The sequence below is a fragment of the Pituophis catenifer genome, unplaced genomic scaffold, assembly GCF_029215685.1.
Source record: "Pituophis catenifer annectens isolate HBS135680 unplaced genomic scaffold, rPitCat1.0.hap2 SCAF_10, whole genome shotgun sequence".
NCBI classification, from domain to species: Eukaryota; Metazoa; Chordata; class Lepidosauria; order Squamata; family Colubridae; genus Pituophis; species Pituophis catenifer.
The window spans coordinates 14,725,637-14,744,932 of record NW_027256890.1 but is presented as its reverse complement, the minus strand read 5'-3'; the positions used below and the strand labels follow the sequence as shown (position 1 = coordinate 14,744,932).

At 47.1% G+C, this 19,296-nt stretch overlaps 1 protein-coding gene across 1 annotated transcript in view; it reads right to left on the bottom strand.

Annotated features, from left to right (window-relative positions):
* Positions 1–250: 250 nt before the first annotated feature.
* PITPNM2 (phosphatidylinositol transfer protein membrane associated 2) overlaps positions 251–19,296 on the bottom strand; it is a 65,524-nt gene continuing 46,478 nt past the window's right edge. Inside the window, 13 exon segments of the mRNA XM_070950500.1 lie at positions 251–2,865; positions 3,775–3,903; positions 5,054–5,237; positions 5,700–5,849; positions 6,771–6,919; positions 7,844–7,960; positions 8,858–8,974; positions 9,161–9,309; positions 10,350–10,559; positions 11,350–11,514; positions 13,978–14,127; positions 15,894–16,064; positions 17,649–17,824. Of these exon segments, the coding sequence (XP_070806601.1) occupies positions 2,518–2,865; positions 3,775–3,903; positions 5,054–5,237; positions 5,700–5,849; positions 6,771–6,919; positions 7,844–7,960; positions 8,858–8,974; positions 9,161–9,309; positions 10,350–10,559; positions 11,350–11,514; positions 13,978–14,127; positions 15,894–16,064; positions 17,649–17,824 (2,215 nt within the window). The 3' untranslated portion in view covers positions 251–2,517.

The window sequence follows — 19,296 nt, the reverse complement described above, 5'->3', positions numbered from 1 at the left end:
CAGTCGGAGGCGAAAGAGGAGATATCCGAGCAAATATTTAAAAAAGTAGCAGCATCGCAGGCCAGTAAAGACAAGGCTGACCTCCCCGTGAAGCGGACGGAGCTTTAGAACAGGCTGAAATGCCCCCTTGGCAGCAGCTAGAAAATCTGGATTGCAAAAAAGGGGAGACAAAAAAGGGTGAACAGCCAGACAAAGCCCCCCCCAACCCCCGTCTTTCCCCCCCCAAATCTTTCAAAATCAAGCCATGTAAACGAGCAGAGAAACAGGACAATACAGGTGGTCCTTGACTTAACAACCACAATCGACATACTCACCCACCCAGATTTCAGTTGCTAAGCGGGACAGTGGACAAGTGAGTTTTGCCCCATTTCGCGCTATCTTTCTGGCTGCCATTGTTCGGTGAATCACTGTAGTTGTCAGTCGGATGGTTGTTAAATGAATCGGGATTCCCCCGTTGGCTTTCCTCATCAGAAGAGGTAGCCAAAGGGGATCCCGTGACTCCGAGACATTGTATCCGTCATAAATACGAACCAACTGCCAAGCGGGCAGATTTTGATCACGTGACAACAGAGATACTATGCAGTGGTGAAATCCAATTTTTTTTGCTACCGGTTCTGTGGGCGTGGTGTGGCTTGGTGGGCGTGGCAGGGAAAGGATATTGCAAAATCCCCATTCCCTCCCCACCCCGGGGAATGATATTGCAAAATTTCCATTCCCACTCCACTCCTGGAGGATACTGCAAAATCCCCATTCTCTCCCCACTCCTCGGGGAAGGATATTGCAAAATCCCCATTCCCGGGGAAGGATATTGCAAAATTTCCATTCCCACCCCACTCCGGGTCCAGCCAGAAGTGATATTTTCCGGTTCTCCGAACTACTCAAAATTTCCGCTACCGGTTCTCCAGAACCTGTCAGAACCTGCTGGATTTCACCCCTGATATTTTGACGGTTCGTAAGTATGAGTTATGGCTGTAAGTCCCATTTTTCCAGTGCCATTGTAATTTCGAACAGTTACTAAATGAACGGTTGTAAACCAAGAACCCCCTGTATTAGAAATCCACTTCTGTTCAGAGATCCTCTTATTTTTCAGCATCAAATCTCTTCCAGGTGGGGGAGAAAAAACACCTCTTCCTGATCTCCCTGGTCAGGTTGACGTGTCTACAAACGGCTAATTTGAACTTTAAAAAAATTCTTCCTGAAATATCGAAAGGGTGAAAGGGTTGGGAAAATCCCTCCCTTCGCTCAGCCTGCCGTGTTGTGCATCTGTTAAGTACAGACAGACGTGCCGTGGCTTAACAACGTTAAACGGAAGGAGCCACTTGAGAAGAAAACCAAAAAAAACCCTCCATCCCAGTCCTTCTTCCTAAAAGTTTCTCAGTGCCAAACCTAAAAACTGTGAGGTGTGCAGTTGCGACGTATCTACAGTTTAAAAAGAAAACGAGTTTACAACCTCCGCCGAAAGCCGATACTCTTAATGTTGGAAAAACAAGAAACGGATTCCAGTCTTAACGGCAGGGGGTGGAGGGGAATAAATAAATAAATAATAATAACAACAACAACAATCTAAAAAGGGCTGGGAAGAATTTGGACGTAGCTTCTTTTTTTTATTTTCGGTTTTAGGCTGAGCAAAGATCGCCACCTCCCAGGTGCTCCGAATCGTACGGCAGGAACTGCCTTCTGCAAGTCGTGCCCAAATCGTGCTCCCTTCCCTCTGAAGGAGCAGAATCTTTTGCCTATTACACGCTTTTTTTTTTCCTGAATTAGTGCAATCCGTCAACTTCCAAACTCTTACTTTTTTTTTTTTAAAAAAAAAATCCTTTAATTAGAACCAGCCTTGATAAACCACCTATCCAATGGTGTGCGCATCGTACATGTAGCTTTATGTCGCCGAGTGGAAGCCGTTGAACGTGACTCGGCCCTGGAGCTGTGGCTTCTGCTTGTGGGTCCTGAGTCCTTCGAGTCTCCATGAATGAATCAAGTGGCGTTGTGATTGTAAAGCAGTGATAGTTGGCGGTGTCCCCTTCCTCGTGTCCGGGTCCCAGGGCCAGCCTACGTGAACACACGGCCCTCCTACCCACAACCTGGTCTGCTGCTGCTCCCAACGGTACCGGTGTATTTTCTTTGACGCTGTGTCTTCTCGTCTTTGACGGATGGCTAAGAAGAATCTGGACAGGCACATATTTACAATCTCTAACCCTGGATAAGAGCCGGAAAACGGTGGATCTTGAAGATGAGGCAGCTTGACATCTCGGTGGCAGAAGGCGGCTCCTGTTCTCAGCCCGCCCGGTTGCGCTCCACGTACCCAATGTCCCTGCCACCGTCCAGGCCTGCGTGTTTTGTGGGCGGGGGAAAAAGGAAACCCAAATCGCTCGGTTGCTCCTGGCCAGGTCACCGCCGCCCCACCGGCAATGAGTAGCACCATATTTGCCCATGAGCCCCACGCTGCTGGCCTTGTTGTGGCCCCTGCTTCCGCCACCCGGGCAAGTGCAGCCGGCCATCATTGCGCCTCGGACGCCTCTACTTCTGACCCAAGTTCCCCGGTTCGAGCCTTGGGACCGTGGTTCGTCCCCAGCAGCCCGTGGCGAGACTCATACTCCGTTGGGTGCGTTCTCGGTCCCTTTCCTGGTGACTTTCGGAGTGGCTTTGCGTCCGCTCTGGACGGTAACCGGCACTGTGGCCAGCGGACACGGTGGGCTGAGAGGAGATGGTTCGCAACAGGTGGTTCCTCTTGCGCAAGAATTCGGTTTGGCCCGGGAGTCCGAAGCTGCCCTTCCGGAGAGCCATCCGCGTAGTGTTCTTGGCAGGCCGGGAGCGATGGGTGTACTCCAGCTGGGCCAGATGGGACGCGTAGCCTTCCGTGATGAACTATGGGACAAAAGACACCAAAAACTCCTTATTTTGCGGCTTAGGGTCAAAGAACTTCTCTTTCAGATGACCTACCTACAGATAGGCTTCCCAGCCCTTTCCCTCCCCTGCCTCTCTCTATCACTGTCACCAAAGTCTTGTCTTTCCCCGTGTTTCCTCTTCCCATATCTGATGAACGCAATCCTGTTTTCCCTTTGAAAATCCCGACAATAAGTCTTTTTTTCCCCTCTTCTTTCCTAGGGAGGGTCCCTTCCAAAATGCCTCCCACCCTTTTGTGGGCTGGGACTTTTTTTATACGCCGGTTGTCCGATCTGCAGCTCTTCCCTCTGCCCCCAAGCACTGCCTGATCTGATCTGCCTAAGATCAGCTGCGATTGTCTGAACCTTTTTTTTACTTTTTTAAAGCATTTTTTTAACTACCGGTTCGAGTGAACCAGCCCAAACCAGTAACATTTCACACCCACTCAGTCACATGACACACACACACACCCCAAGCCACGCGTGCAGAACCCGGTAGGAAAAAATGTGTGTATGAGCACGAGAAGGGATCATAGTGAATGCTTCTCCCTCCATTCACAGTGGAGCTGGTGCTCCCTTTATGGTCCCCCCTGGACCCCTGGGGATCAAAGTACCTTAAAGGGATAGGCTGCAGCAGCTCCGCTGTGAATGGAGGAAGAAAAGTCTCTTCCTATAGGGTGGGGGTGGGTGGGCGGGTCGAGCAACCGGAAGGGGTGAGCGAGCGTCCGGAAGGGGTGAGTGGCGGGCGGGCGGGTGTGGGCGGGGCCAACCAGGGGTCGTTTTTACCAGTTCGGCGAACCGATTCAAATCGTCCTTACCGGTTCGCCCGAGCCAGTCCAAGACGGTTGAATTTCACCCCTGGGCTGGACCCCTTACAATAAAAGGATCTTACTTGGCATTGGTTCTGTAATTTTTTGGTAGACCGCCCGACAATGTAGATTTGTGGAGGGGGCAGGTTGATGGACGTGTAGACGGAGACATCCTTGGTGGAGCCATAGGCCGCATGGATCTTCATGTCCAGCTAGAAGAAGAAGAAGAAAAAACCCAATCAGTTGTCAGCCTGATATCTAACATTTACGACCGTTGCAGCATCCCATAGTCACAGAATCAACATTCAAGAACTGATTCATGTCTATGACGGTTGTATTGTCCCAGGGTCAAGTGATCCTGTTTTGCGACCTTCTGACAAAACAAAGTCAATGGGAAAGGCAGTTTCGCTTCACAACCATCTTATTAATTTTAACAACTGCAGGGGTTCACTTAACAATGGTGATGAGAAAGGTCGTAAAACGGGGCAAAACTCACTTTACAACTGTCTTGTGTAGTAACAGAAATTTCGGGCTCAATTGTGGTCGTAAGTTGAGGACTACCTGTACTATGAAACCAATTCATGCACCTCTCTTGGCAATTTATTTCTCATTGCGTATCGAGTATGTACTCTGTATATCTCGTCAATCCCATTTAATATCTTTTCCTTGGTTTCCTCCATCACTTCCGCCAAATTCTCTCCCTTCTCTTCTTCTATATTTTGAAATCTTAAATAATAATCCGCCTCCCAAGAATGTGAATCTTGATTTCATTATAAACAGGGCTCGCGTTTGATACTCAGCAATCTCTGGATTTTTTTTTTCTCCTCCTCATAATGGCTTGTTAATGTTGGAGTCCGCCAGCAGCCTGTGGACCTGGCAGCGGAGTCGGACAGCGATGAGGCTGAGGAAGAACATGAGCCAGTCCTGGAGGCTGGGGAAGGCCCGGATGAGGGCTCTGTGTCGGAGGCAGAGATGGGGCCAGGGCCATCTGGGAGTGATATGCTGACTCCGGAGCCTCCAGAGGCTGACAGTAGAGAGGCAGAGGAACAGGAGGAGCCTGTTCCTAGTACACGTATGAGAAGAGCTGCCAGAGAAGGCAAGAGCAGCTACAGCAAAGAGGACGACTCAGGAGTAAGGCCAAGAGATGATTGGCCCCTCCCATAAGGCTTAAATGATCAGCAACGGCTCTTGGCCTCTTTGTTGGAAAACAATGTTGATAGTACTGCTACACTTATCTCTTGACAGTTAACTTTACTGAAATACAATTTCTGATCAGAAGGTCCCAGATTCTCAAAGGTGCATTTAATGGGACTCGGCCCAGCCTGACCGCGACTGCTTTAACCCGCTGTGAATCCTGCTTACGTCTGTGACTAGAGACTTCAGGAAGTTCGCTTTGTGCCTCAAGGGATCATGAACCAGCCCATCGCAGAAGGAGACAATCCCGTGGGGGAAGTTGTGCTGTGCTAACCAGGCAACTACTCTCTGCTTCTGCATGTCGGGCCGGCCCGTGACGTAGATAATGAGGTAGCCAAGCTCTTGCCAGTGCCTAAGGAAGGGGAAAACAAGAAAGACGGATGAGCGGAGGGGGGAGAGACACCGCGAGAATATCAACACGGAAAAGGGCCTCTCGTTTTCAATTGGAAAAAATGTTCCTACTATTCTTATAGTATCCCATGAGGAGCACGGCGGTGGTTAGAAGAACGGGTGGAAAATCAGCAAGTGTTTTGAGACCTGTGTGCTGCTGTGAGATAGGGTGAGCTCCCATCATTCGCTCCAGCTCCTAACAGTTTGAAAGCATGCAAATGTGAGTAGATAAATAGGTATCACGTCAGAGGGGACGTGAAAGGAGCCCGCAACTGGGCATTTCCGGGGCAACAGTGATGTCACTGGCTAATCATTTCAACCCGGAAGTGCCTTGAAGCTTCCGACACGAAACCAGCAGCATGAAAATCCCCCTCTTCAGTACAACTTCCTGGCACAAACGCTCCCCACTGCTGAGCCCTCCTACCGTACGACGTCAACTGCTCCAGCCCTGACTTTGGGGTCACTGCCCATGATGGAGACGCTGGCTGCGAAAGAACCATCGATGCTGAAGACCACGAATTCGGTCCCCCGTGGTAAAACGGTTATGTAGCTATCTGCATTTGTGTGATCACCCCTAAGGAGAAAGAAAGAAAGAGAGTGAATATTGATTTCATGATAGAGGTACGGTAGTCCCCGATGTATTCCTCCTCCACCCCCCGTCAGTCTTCTGAGGAAAATTAAATTGTATTTTGCCTATTTTAGGACTTGTGCTACTGTTTTGATGGGTTTCATCCTTCCAAATTAAGGTCGACAGCTGCCGTTTTTCAACGTCCTTGGTCAGAAGGGGGGACATGAAGACAAAAATTAAGTTCAGAAGCTACCTGAGGCTTAACCGAATAGGCACCTTAATCTTCGCTGAGAGGCTGAATAATTATTTATTTTTTCCTTATTTAGTTAAAGGTAAAGGTTCCCTTCGCACATATGTGCTAGTCGTTCCTGATTCTAGGGGGCAGTGCGTCATCTTCGTTTCAAAGCCGAAGAGCTAACGCTGTCCGAAGACGTCTCCGTGATCATGTGGTTGGCATGGCTCAACGCCAAAGGCGCACAGAACGCTGTTCCCTTCCCACCAAAGGTGGTCCCTATTTTTCTACCTGCATTTTTTACCTGCTTTCGAACTGCTAAGTTGGCAGAAGCTGGGACGAGTAACGGGAGCTCCCCCCGTTACATAGCCTCAGGGAGTCGAACTGCTGAACTGCCAACCTTTCGATCGACAAGCTCAGCGACTTAGCCACTGCGTCCCATATTATGTTATTTAAATATTATTCCTTATTTAAGTTGTCGTAATTATGCATCTGCCTTCAAAGGGGAAAAACAGGACAGAAATCTAAAAGATAAACCATCGCTCTCTGCCTTGGATTAAGGATGAAGACGCCAATAGCTAATCCATAATCAGGGGACCTCAGTTGCCACATCTGTGATTTTCAAGGCTATTTTTCCTACCTACCGCTCCACGGCTCTACCATTCCTTGGCAAACCTCCGTGCACAAGAACATACCTCACCACCATTTTGACAGGATATACCCCGATCCCCAGCCGTCTCTGCTCGGGAATCGTGTAGGAAACCCGTCCGCTGCTGTTGGTGATCTCTGTGTCAAAATAAACCCATTCTCCTGAGGGGGGCTGAGTCATGATGTGAATGTCCACCTGAAGCGCAAAGAAGAAGAAATCTGGAATCTAGATTAGGCCCGGCACCATCTGAGTTCGAATCCCATGGTCGTACGCAGGAGTGGGATTCAGCCAGTTCACACCACTTTGGGAGAACCGGTTGTTAACTTTCTTAGCAATTTGGTGAACTGGTTGTTGGAAGAAGTCATTAGGGCAGAGAACCGGTTGTTCAATTATTTGAATCCCACCACTGATCGTACGGACTATTTTCTCTTGGGTGAATCCACTGAGTTTATACTGGGGAGGGGAGAAAATATGAACAGCCCCCATGCAGTAGAACCCACTCCACTTTCTTTTTGCTTAATCCAGCGTAAGGCTTCTCGTACATCCTTCAAATGTGGCTCTACTTCGCTCCAATTTCAATTTTGGCTGATTGAGGCCTCTAAAGATCAATGTCTCTCTACCTTTGGCATCTTGAAGATAGGTAGACTTCAACTCCCGGAATTCCTCAGCTGGTAAGAGCTAGCTGGTGATTTCTGGGAGTTGGAAGTCCATACATCACTTTCTTTTGGCTACATCTGGCCTCAGGCTGCTTGTTGATCTAGCGGACGTAGCTCTCCTTAGCTCTAACTTCCATTCTGGTTGACGGAGAGATCTAGAACGTAGGTGTTCAACTTTGGCAGCTTTAAGGTAGGCGGACTTCAACTCCCAGAATTCCCCAGCCAGCTGCATTCGAGATTGAGAGCTCTATGATCAATGTTTGACAACTTTAAGATAGATGGACCTCCTAGGACGTTGGTCTGAAGAACCTCTATAACCCATACCAATCCTTTCATTCTACAAATGCCCATCCCTACAGGAGCCATTACAGTTGGGGCATGAGATTCTGTAGAACCAAGCCCTCTTCGGTTCCACACACCTGCCACCTTTACGAGCTTTCGCGGTGTCAGATCAGCAACTCACCTTCTCCCCTGTGAGCGTAACCATATCCAACGGGCCGTACATGAACCTCCCGTTTAACACCTGGGGCCGATCCTCGTTGGCTACGGCGTCGTTGATTCGGTGATTCGCGGTGACATTCTGCCAAAAGAAGAGAAGGCGCCAACGTCGGATTTGGGATTCCCGTCGATTCCCACCACGGCAGATGCGCAATTTTATTTTGTATTTTCAACGTCTTCCACGCGTACACAACTCTTGGCGAGCCTTGTTGGTTGGTTGACGCAGGTTGATCAATGAGTTTGGGATGGCCATTAATCATTTTGAGCTTTATTTAACTGAAGCGGGGCGCTTTCTCCTGCCTGGCTGAGTGGATGCATTGATTTAAATTTGCTTTTTAATTCAACTCTCAGGGTGGCTGTCGGTCCTCCCCGCCCCCACCCTTCACAGCACTGACAAATATTGGATTATACAACAGGTTCTGCATGTTGCAACTCAATCTTGTACCCTTTTTCTTATTCACTTGATCATGGCCATCGTGGTTAAAATGTTTCATAGTTGTTGTTTTTTTAAAAAAAACTCTCAAAAAACCTCAGTAAAGATCCTTCGACTGTCAGAATCGGGTTTCGCTGGCAATCAAAAATTCAGGATTTATTTATCCCCTTTTGACTCTGCGGGCTGCTTTTTTGCCAGGTTTTCACCGTACCCCAAAGTTGAACCGAATAGGCATTGAATTTATATAAATTAAATACTTCACCCTCATCCCTTTGCTCAGTGGGAAAATCCAGATCAAATTAATCTAACAAAAGAGCTTGAATTGGATGTGTAGTTTTTAAAAAGGCACTCCATTATGCATTTTGTTGTTGTTAATCTGCACAGTCAGACAGTTATTATTATTACTCCTACTCTCTGAATTAATGGTACCACTCTCGTCCAGGTTCTTAACACAAAGTTGTAATTTGGGGCTTTGTCGTCCTTCTCTGTCCCCTTCCCTCCCCCAATTTGGGGCCCTGGCCGATGGCGGTGACCAACGCAACCCACCCGTAGCTTGACATGAGTCCGTTTACGGAGCCATTTCTCCCTGGGTTTGGAAGGCGTGAAGACGGAGACCTCTTTCCCGTCCACTTCAAGGATGCTACCATTTTCATGACGCATCACCTGAAAGATGAAATGGAGTTTGCCAACGCTGAGGTGCCATGTCTGATGAACGGGCTCCCAACCTTGGCACGACTCAAAAAGGCCGGTGTACAAACAGCCAAGGAGTCCAGGACCCACGCTAAGTCCATGATGGGCAACTGGCACTCGGCGGAGGGATGAAAAAGATATTGGCAGGAGGATTCTCACCTGTCGGAGGAGGAAGGAGACCACGTCTGTGGATTCCCAGTAACTGGCGTGAAAGAGATGTGGTAAGGCAACTGTGGGGAAGGCGGTCAGCGCATCCGGGCAGTAGAGAGCGTAGTCAATCCTTTTGGTTCCCCACCACTTGGCCGCAACTAAGAGCAGAAAGAGATCCCGTTGGGTTTCTGCAAAACATCTCAGCTTTCCATCTCTGTCAACTCCTAAGAGGGTGGACCATCCACGAGAAGGGTCAGAAAACTCCCTTGGTCTGTCCACATCAGTCCTACAAAATGTTTGGCCAACGGCTCTTCTCGGACCATGGAAGGTCCAGGAGAAGATGTCCCAGCCACCCCCCTGGAAAAGTCACCAGTTTGACCTTCCTTGCGGCTTTGATTTTTGGGAACATACCTTGAGGGACCGATTTCTGAATCTTATACAACAAGATAGCCAACATTAGAGCTTCAGAGAAAGGACAGAAAGAGAGGCTGGCCTGGATTAGAAGGCCCTCACCTGTTTATTCAGTGTTAGCATTCTTGGAAATTTAAATGGAAAGGGCCAAAGAACTGGCCTGTAAGGAGAACTCCTAGATTTTATGACCAGAAAAACAAACTAGCTTTGTCGATTTTATTTCTAAATCAAATTTATGTAGCCTCCAACTCACAAGAAGGGACTTTGCTGGGCTTCATTCAATTCCTTTTTTTAAAAAAATGTTGCTCTTAATTCCAGGAAAAATCCACCTCTGAGATGATAATCGACAAAGACACTCAAGTGGGACCACGTATGGCTGAGCTCTCAATATCCAACTGACAGTTGGGAAAGCAAAGCAGGAGCTTCCAAGCCAAAGGATTTCTGCTTTTTCAGGCTCACAAAGTATTTAAGGAATCCTCCAAAGCAGGGCACTCAAGAACCAGCCTTTCCTTCCCAAGAAACAGCTCAAGAGGGCAAGTTAATCGGAGGACACGGGGAGTGTAGAACGTTAATATGAATAGGAATGAGCTTGACTCTCTCCGAAGGGCTGTTAGTAGCGTGTCGGTTAATCTCCAGAGCGAGCGTCAGAAGAGTGGGTTTGTTAAAACAGAGAGCAAGATTTGAGAAAGGCCTCCGGTGAAGATGGTTTTTGGGTTCTGGAGACAGCGAAAGAAGAGATAAAGCAATTGCTCCATTTTGATCCCTTTCTCCTCGCTCTCCAGAATACCTTTGTGGACGTCGAGATCTGGAATCAGGCGAACGGCCTCCGTTTCCCCGTGGAGGGAGCTCTCAAACCTTCGTCCTAAAGGATTCGGGGATCTTTTGGGCTTGAGCCCCCCAGTTCTCTGGGGGAAGGACTGGTTGTGGGGTTTGTGGGGGAGCGCTAGGAGTGCCAAAAGGCTAAAACCTCTGGAGTGGTTGAGATGGTGTTTTTTCTCTACAAGGAATCACATTTTCGAAGAGAGAGAGACGGAGAAAGACGACACAAAAATAAAACACACGCTTTTGTTAAAACACACGGGGAACCATGCAAAAATATATATATAGATTTTTGACCGCTAATAAAGCATTGGGGGTGTAGAATGCGTTCAACCATATATCGGATGAGTTAAAAGTCAATCACCCCTTGGACTTCGGAGTTGGAAATTTGGGATCTTGGGTTTAGCTGATGAATTGGGACAGAAAGTCGAAAAGGGAAGCAACTTTTGAAAGTTATGCCTTCTTAAACAAGGGTTTGTGCTTTGTTCTTTGGGGTTTCAGGAATTCTGGGAGGATCAGAAAGCAGAGTTGAAAAACTCTGAAGGCCAGTGAGTTGGAGATGACGTTCTCTCAACCTGAGAACAAAAATGGACATTTTCACTTCTTTTTTATTGCAATATGGCTGTGTTTCTCAACCTTGGCAACTCTAAGAGGCGGGAGGAACCTCAAGTCCCAGAGTTGAACTCAACACATCTTAGAGTTACCGAGCTTGACAAACTCGGCAGCACGAGCTCTGAATTTGTAAGGATTTTGCTTTTTTGACCGTGAGGGACACGTCGGCATCCATTTTGGGTGCTAATCGCTCCTCGGCCCTTTCCTTCTTTTGCAATACCTTGAAAAGCTCCATGTTTATTCCCAGGCTCGGAGAACTTCGGAGAGGAGCAGTAGAAGGCATCAGCTGATCTTTGCAGGGGGTTGAGGGAACTAAGCATGGGGCAGGCTTATTTCCGTGGGGGAAAAACACTTACTGTTGGCTATGTTGGAAGCAGTGTAACTGTCGGCCATTCCGGACACTTGGCTGACAATGCTCACTTCACTTGCTCTCCGGAAGGCCCTGAACTGGGGGGCGGAAACGGGAGCAGACGGGGAGGTGTTTTCCACCAAGACGCCACCATGAGACTGAACAACATCTGCTACAGGGACGAAACGGGGAAAACGAGAATATTAAACCCAACCACAAACACACAAAGACAACCAGGATGCCATAAATACGTCAAGAAATTGTTTTAGAAAAGAAAGAAAAGAAAAAAAAGCAGGCAGACATACAAAATTAGGCGGGATGCCACCATGGTGGACATCCAATCAAAGCTCTTGGAACCAACACCATAGAAAAAGCTTTGGTAGGGAAGCACCAAGGGGAAAATATTAGGTGGACATCTAATGGCGAAAGCATCAAAACAGGATCTCCACAGCCATGGAAACCAACAGAAAAGAAGCTCAACGAATCTTCCTCAGAAGGAAAGAGAAACATCTAAGAATTCCACCCGAGTGCTGGAATGACTCACACCAAATAGGTACAGTTTGTGGAGAGCAGAGTTTCTCAACTATGGCGACCTTAATTCTAAGAGATGAAGTCCACATATCTTAAGGTCATCAGGCAGGCTGGGGAATTCTGGGAGTTGAAGTCCCCATATCTTAAGGTTGCCAGGCAGGCTGGGGAATTCTGGGAGTTGAAGTCCACATATCTTAAGGTTGCCAGGCAGGCTGGGGAATTCTGGGAGTTGAAGTCCACATATCTTAAGGTCATCAGGCAGGCTGGGGAATTCTGGGAGTTGAAGTCCACATATCTTAAGGTCGCCAGGCAGGCTGGGGAATTCTGGGAGTTGAAATCCACATAACTTAAGGTCATCATGCTGGTTAGGGAATTTTGGGAGATGCGTCCATACATCTTAAGGATGCCACACTGGCTGGGGAATTCTGGCAGTTAAAGTCCACATATCGTCAAGTTGCCGAGGTTGAGAAACGCTGCTCTAGAGGGGCTTCATGAGTAGACTCCAAATCTGAATGGGAAGGAGGCATTTCTGATCCTTCCTGAAGCCCCTCACCGGGGTTGGAGGAGAGAGAGAAAGAGAGAGAGAACAAGGCAACCCAAATAAATCCTACAACTCAAACAAGCCATTCACAAGCTCACAGATATGCCATGCAGGAGAGCTGTTGGGATGGGGGGAGAGAAGCCACGAGCAGGACGGGAGAGAGGGGAGGTCGTGAAAGCTTTCCCAAGGAGCAAGAAAGGTGGTTAATTTGCTTAAAAAAATTAAGTAGGTTTGGAGGCAGCCCCTGCAAACAATAAACGCAAGCTTGGCTATTCCTGGCCACATCAACCCAACTGAAATAAGCCAAAGAACTCAACTTGGCCACTCGTTGAGTTCTGGAGAAGGTGGCCCTCTGTTCCTAGAACTTCCATCATTCTGTGCCCACCAACGTCAAGCTGAGTTATATCCACACATTGAAATACTACACAAAGTTGACTTCTGTAGCTTCTCCCTGAAGCCTGGCTGGCACCTTTCAGATGTCCTGAGCTACTGTCACCTCAACCAACATTCCAGTGTTCTGGTTCCTGATGGGGGACAGTCGCTCAGGACATCTGGAGGGCAGAGGTGAAATCTAGCAGGTTCTGGAGCACCGGTAACGGAAATATTGAGTAGTTTGGAGAACATACCACCTCTGGCTGGCCCCAGAGTGGGGTGGGAATGGAGATTTTGCAGTATCCTTCCCCTGGAGTGGGGTGGGAATGGGGATTTTGCAGTATCCTTCCCCTGGAGTGGGTTGGGAATGGAGATTTTGCAGGATCCTTCCCTGGAGTGGTGTGGGAATGGAGATTTTGCAGGATCCTTCCCCTGCCACGCCCACCAAGCCACGCCCACCAATCCACACCACGCCCACAGAACCGGTAGTAAAAAAATTTGAATTCCACCACTGCTGGAGGGGCTCAGCTTGAGAAAAATGGGAACATGGGAAATGTTCATGGGAACAACATGGGAAACAACATGGGAAATGTTCATCTTTAGAGGAAGATTATTAAAGATGGATATTGATTTGGGGGGGAATCTATTATTTCCAGCAACACAAAGAGTTTCTGCTCAAGCTTCTCTACCTACCCTGTTTCCCCGAAAATAAGACTATCCCCTGATAATAAGCCCAATCGGGCTTTTGAGCGCATGCGCTAAAATAAGCCTCCCCCCCGAAAATAAGCCCTGCCCGAAAATATTTAAACACAGAGCTGGAAATCAGGTAAGATGACAGGAATAGCCCCAAGTGCCCAAAAATAATAAGACCTCCCCGAAAATAAGGCCAAGTGCTTATTTTGGGGTTCATAAAAATATAAGACAGGGTCTTATTATCGGGGAAACACGGTACTCGAGCGTCTGCAAATTCTTTGTGTATTTAACCCAAAATTGTAAATACCCCAAAGGCCACTCTTAATTTTTGTTCCCCCTCGCTTCCTCTTTCGTTCCCCTCTCCTGCTTTCCTCCACGTTCTCCGTGGGCCTGTCTGCTACTGGAAAAGCTTTCAGGATGGGATGGGATCTTCAAGCATTAGCCACCACTCCGAAAACACCACACGAGACCAAATGGGGGAAGGTTCAGATCACACACACTCAGCAAATCCAGAATTTTTATTGGAAACGTCTTGCCAGTTCAAGGTGGGAACGGGGATACTGGTTTCCATGAAGTTGTCCTGGTTCTGAAGAGCAACCAGGAGGTTGCTTTCAACGAGGAGGGCAGGGTTGTTCTGGACCGTTTCCACTAGAACAGACGGGGAAGAAAACAAAAGAGGGGCACCAAGAAAAATAAAAAAAACAAGAAGACAAGAGACATGTGGCCACAAGCACTTGGAACAAGACACTCTACAACCACTGTCAACACCATCTTATACACGAGTTTGGATGCTGGAAACAAAGCTTCGGTGGTAGACCACAGCGAGGCCTGAGCAGATATAAAAGGCAGGTGGCCCAACGCCGAGAGCAACAGCAGAAAAGCAGATAAGTGGACCAATAACTGCTGTGGTGGTGAGGTCCACATCCAGACTTGGAAGTCCAGTGGAGAGAACAATGTCAAGGAGTTATTTTTTGTTTTAGGAACAGGGAGAAGTCTGGATGGAATCGTGTTCCATCCATCTTTGTCCATCTTGTTTGTTCGCCACTTGGACATCAACCCATCTTTTATATCTGTTCAATGGTGGTCCATAATCCAAAACACAGATGTTCTCCTAACCACATTGTCCTGGACTCAAAAGCAGAAGTTGGGGGCAGCTCATGGACACGTGGGACCAGGGGCATAAAACTAGGATTCATGGCTCTGCCGAAAGTTTCCTTTGTCAGTGGTACACTTCAGTTGAGTTCCCACCCATCCTTCAAAGATTGGATCTAATTATCAGGTTGGACCTGAAAGACATCTCGAGCAGACGACGGTGGATTTTAGCTAAGAGCAAAGATTTTAAGGCCTGTCTCCAGGAGCTTCTAAACACCCGTAGGGAGAAAGCTAACATTCTACCATCCCTGTTCCATCAGCCAGCTGTATTTGCTTGTTAGCCCAAGATTCAATATTTGATCACCACTGTGCTGGAGATCATTTCAAAAGCAAATCCCACAGCGTTTCCCCCATGGGACGTAAGCTTGACAGCAATTAATTCCTGATGGCTGACTCAGAATAGCGTGTCCTTCACATGAAGAAAGGCTCTATGACAGCTGGAGACAAGGGTGACTCTACAACGAGGATTAAAACCCTAGGAAAATGCCATTGCTTGCGTTCCTCAGGAAAACAAAGGGTCTGGGACACATGTATCTTGTCAACCAAAGAGTCTTATAGCTTGGCCATCTCGGCTGGATTTGATTTTCTCCAAATCTCCAGCTTCACCGGGGACGTAAGGAAATCTGGAATAGCAAATCACTGCTTCCCCAGCCTAGAAGACGATATGTGGACCCAGGGGTGAAATCCAGCAGGTTCTGACAGGTTCTGGAGAACCGGTAGTGGAAATTTTGAGTAGTTCAGAGAACCACCAAATACCACCTCTGGCTGGTCCCAGAGTGGGGTGGGAATGGAGATTTTGCAGTATCCTTCCCATGGAGTGGGGAATGAATGGAGATTTTGCAGTATCCTTCCCCTGGAGTGGGTGGGGATGGAGATTTTGCAGTATCCTTCCCCTGGAGTGGGGAGGGAATGGGGATTTTGCTGTATCCTTCCCCTGGAGTAGGGTGGGAATGAAGATTTTGCAGTATCCTTCCCCTGGAGTGGGTGGGGATGGAGATTTTGCAGTATCCTTCCCCTACCATGCCCACCAAGCCACGCCCACTAAGCCACACCACGCCCACAGAACCAGTATTAAGAACATTTGAATTCCATCACTGCGTGGGCCTCAGATTCCTAGAGGAACATTTTGGCCGTGTCAACTTCTTCTCGCTGGTAAGAGACACTTCAGGAATTTAAAGCAGGTGCCGCTCACCCTATCACCTGCCCACTTAAATTAAAGATAGAAATGGGAGGGGGGGGGAAAGAGGAAACAATGACCTTACCCAGAAGGGCTGAATTGCCATCCCCAAGAGGGAACCGCTGGTAACGTGGGATGTTGAAGGGCGGTAAAATATGGAACTTCTTCTCTAGAAGAGGCTCCAAGCGAGAGGCCGAAGGATCAGCTGGGTGGAAGAGGTTGTAGACTTGCTGGCAGGCTGGTCTCAACTGGAAGACTAAGCCATGGAGAGAAGAGAAAGAGTTGGCCAAGGGGGCAGGATATTGAAACCATAGTCCACAGCTCTGCTCTCTCATGGACCACCCTCTTCATTGGCTCTAAAGTTCTTCCGGATAAGAAAAATGGTTAAAAATTTGGGAGAGAAACTACAAGCTGACGATGGCCGCGGCATATAAAGAAAACCTGTACAAAATGTTTTACAGGTGGCACTTGCCGCCAGCAAGATTGGCCAAAATGTATAAGAACTCCTCCGCCAATTGTTGGAAATGCAACCAGACTCCAGGAACATACTACCACATGTGGTGGCCATGTAAGAAAGCAAGGAGTTACTGGGAGAAAATTCATAAATGGCTAGAAATGATAACTGAGCAACATATTGAGGTCAACCCAGATACAGTACGTGCCTCTTAGGTATATTGTCACAAAGTTATAACAAAGCAACCATCTTACTTAGTGTTACATATATTGACAGCAGCTAGAATTACATATGCTAAATATTGGAAAAATGTGAACACCCTACCGGATGATGACATAATTAGGAAAATTTGGGATTGTGCAGAAATGGACAGATTAACTTTAAAAATTAAAGATAAAAAGACTTGAAATATTACAGGACATGGAATAAATTTTATGAATGGATAAGAGAGAAGAGGCAGAAATGAGAGAGAAGTTTATACAACAAACTTCTATAAAACTATGGATATAATATGGAGAAATTTGTAAATAAGCTAATGTAAGTAGAAACTTAGTTGAAGTTTTCTTTTATTTTCTTTGGGTTTTTTGAGGGGGTTGTATTGTTGCAATTACTGTTAACACAGTGCAGTTATAGTTATTAGCATGTATGTTGTTTATCATTGATCTTTTTCTGGTTGTACTTTATTTGCATTGTTATCCTGATGTGGCACTGTCTTTTCAATAAAATAAAATAAAATTATTATTTTTTTTTAAAAAAAGTAAAGTTATTCCAGATAGTTAAAGTTAATGGGTTACATCTTCAGAATAGAAATCGAAGGAATATTTGGAGAAGATGCTCTTTCTTAAGCCCTGTTGGATCTCAGTGCTCCTTAATTCAGCGCGCAACCCGCAACCAATTGGGTCACCTGTTTTATTTATTTGTTTGTTTGCTTGTTTGTTCAATTTATATGCCACCTTTCTCCGAAGACTCAGGGCGGCATATAAATTGAACTAACCAGATGCTCACAGGAGAAGAGCGAATTAGGATTTTAAGGAGGAGTTACCCCAGATTTTATTGTGACTGCTCGGCTATATAATGGCTTACGTTATAACCGTGTAATTCATCACATTATGTATTATAATCCACCTCCTCATCCGATTCGGCTGCCGGAGGGGACGACTGCTGACAGGCCTCCACAGAAGGGGGTTTTTGCAAGCACGAGGTCAAGGTGAGATGATTTTACAGCAACCTGTGCAACTCTGAATGTTTATCCTTTAAAAGATGCTCACGTTTGGCCTCGGGAACTAATTCTAGCATTCCAAGTTTGCATCTCTGCTCATAAAACCCGTGAAAAGGAAGAGGTGGAGGCCTCCTTCCCCCCACCTCCCCCGCCCCCAGGGAACCTACTGTCAAGAGTTGGTATGATAGTTTTTCGTAAGGCAAGGACCAGCCCCAGCGGACAGCCAAAGAGGAAGAAGTCGGTGATCTCAAACTCAAACTTCCCAAGATTCCCACCGTCCAATTGAGTGGAACTACTCGATCGCCGTGATCCCGGAAAGTTCTTCAGGGCACTCGAATGTAAACTAGAGAAGGGGAAAAAGGAGGAACGTCACCAGAAAGCATGTTTTCCAGAGGGACAATCGGGGGAAAAAGTTATTTATTTAACAAATGCATTTAGACATCATGCGCCGGTTGACGAGACATGCAATTTTCCTATAGAGAATGCCAGAAAAATGCCTAGGACAGAGAACATTTCCAGAAGTGGTCCTTGACTTTTTGTTGCAAAAGTTGCAAAAGGAAGCTGGACTTCCTTGTTTATTTCTTTGAAAACGTTTCGCTTCTCGCTCAAGAAGCTTCCTCAGTTCCTACGCCTTTGGGACCACCCATGACGTGCACGCTTGAGAATCTACCACACAGACACTCGACTCACAACTGTTCAGACTTATTAACGCCATTAAAACTTTTGACCATAATGGGCGGGTTCCATCCCAGTCAAAAACTTGAGGACTAGCTGCTTAAAACAGCAGAAGAATGAAGTAACCGTCGATTTTGTGGCACAATGGTGCCGGACATCACACTCCATTATGGTGGGATTATTTTGATTGCAGAATTTAAATTTAGAAGAAGGGATTATTAGACAAAGCTCTGCCTTTCTCATTACTTTTTGATTGTTTTATTTACCATATTTTTCGGACTATAAGACGCGCCTAAATTTAGAAGAGGAAAACCAACAAAAAAAGTGCCCCCACCTTACGTTCTAGATTTTTCTACGATAACACAAAGCGGCGTGTGCAGCTTACCTATTTCTTCCTCAAGGAAGGTGTTGGGGGCAAGAAGGGGTAGGGGTTAAAAGGGGGAGGGGGTTAAGAGAAGAGAAACAAGAGAGAAGAAATAAGAGAGGGAAGTGAAAGAGGGGAAGGCAATCTCGACAGGCTCGCGTACAACCGTAATATATATATATATATAATATTTGTCAAATTCAGAGGCCGCCCGTCAAGGTAACTCTGGGCGGCTTGCAATCGTGAAAGATAAAAACTATATAAACATAAATAATTACGTTTAGGACCATCTTAAAACGAGGTTCTCATCGTTATGAACCATCCAGCCTTGTTTGCCGGGTGATCTACAGAGCTGGGGAGGCCGTTAATCACAAGGAGGGACTTTCAAAGCGAAGGAGTTACAACTTTCCTTTTCCTCCTCTGAGGCTGGAGGAAGTCAACAGCCCCTCCACATTATTTAGCGCAAGGAGCAAAAACAAAAGCCGCGGAATCCGATTAATCTTCGGAATAATACCGAAGGGAATTTTCCTACCGATGGGAAACACGCGAAATAAAATGGATGGTGGTATAGCTGAGTGAACAGGCATCCTTATCGGCTTGAAATGATCTGCCCAGTTGCTGGGCAGATCACTTCAAGAGGGGAGTGGGGGATCCATTGATCAAGTCTGGAGGACCCCAAGGAAACCTCGGTTCAAGTCCCCACAGAGCTCGCTCAGCAATCGGAGCCACTTCCTCTCTTATCTCAACATGGCCTGCCTCATCACAGCGTTGATCTT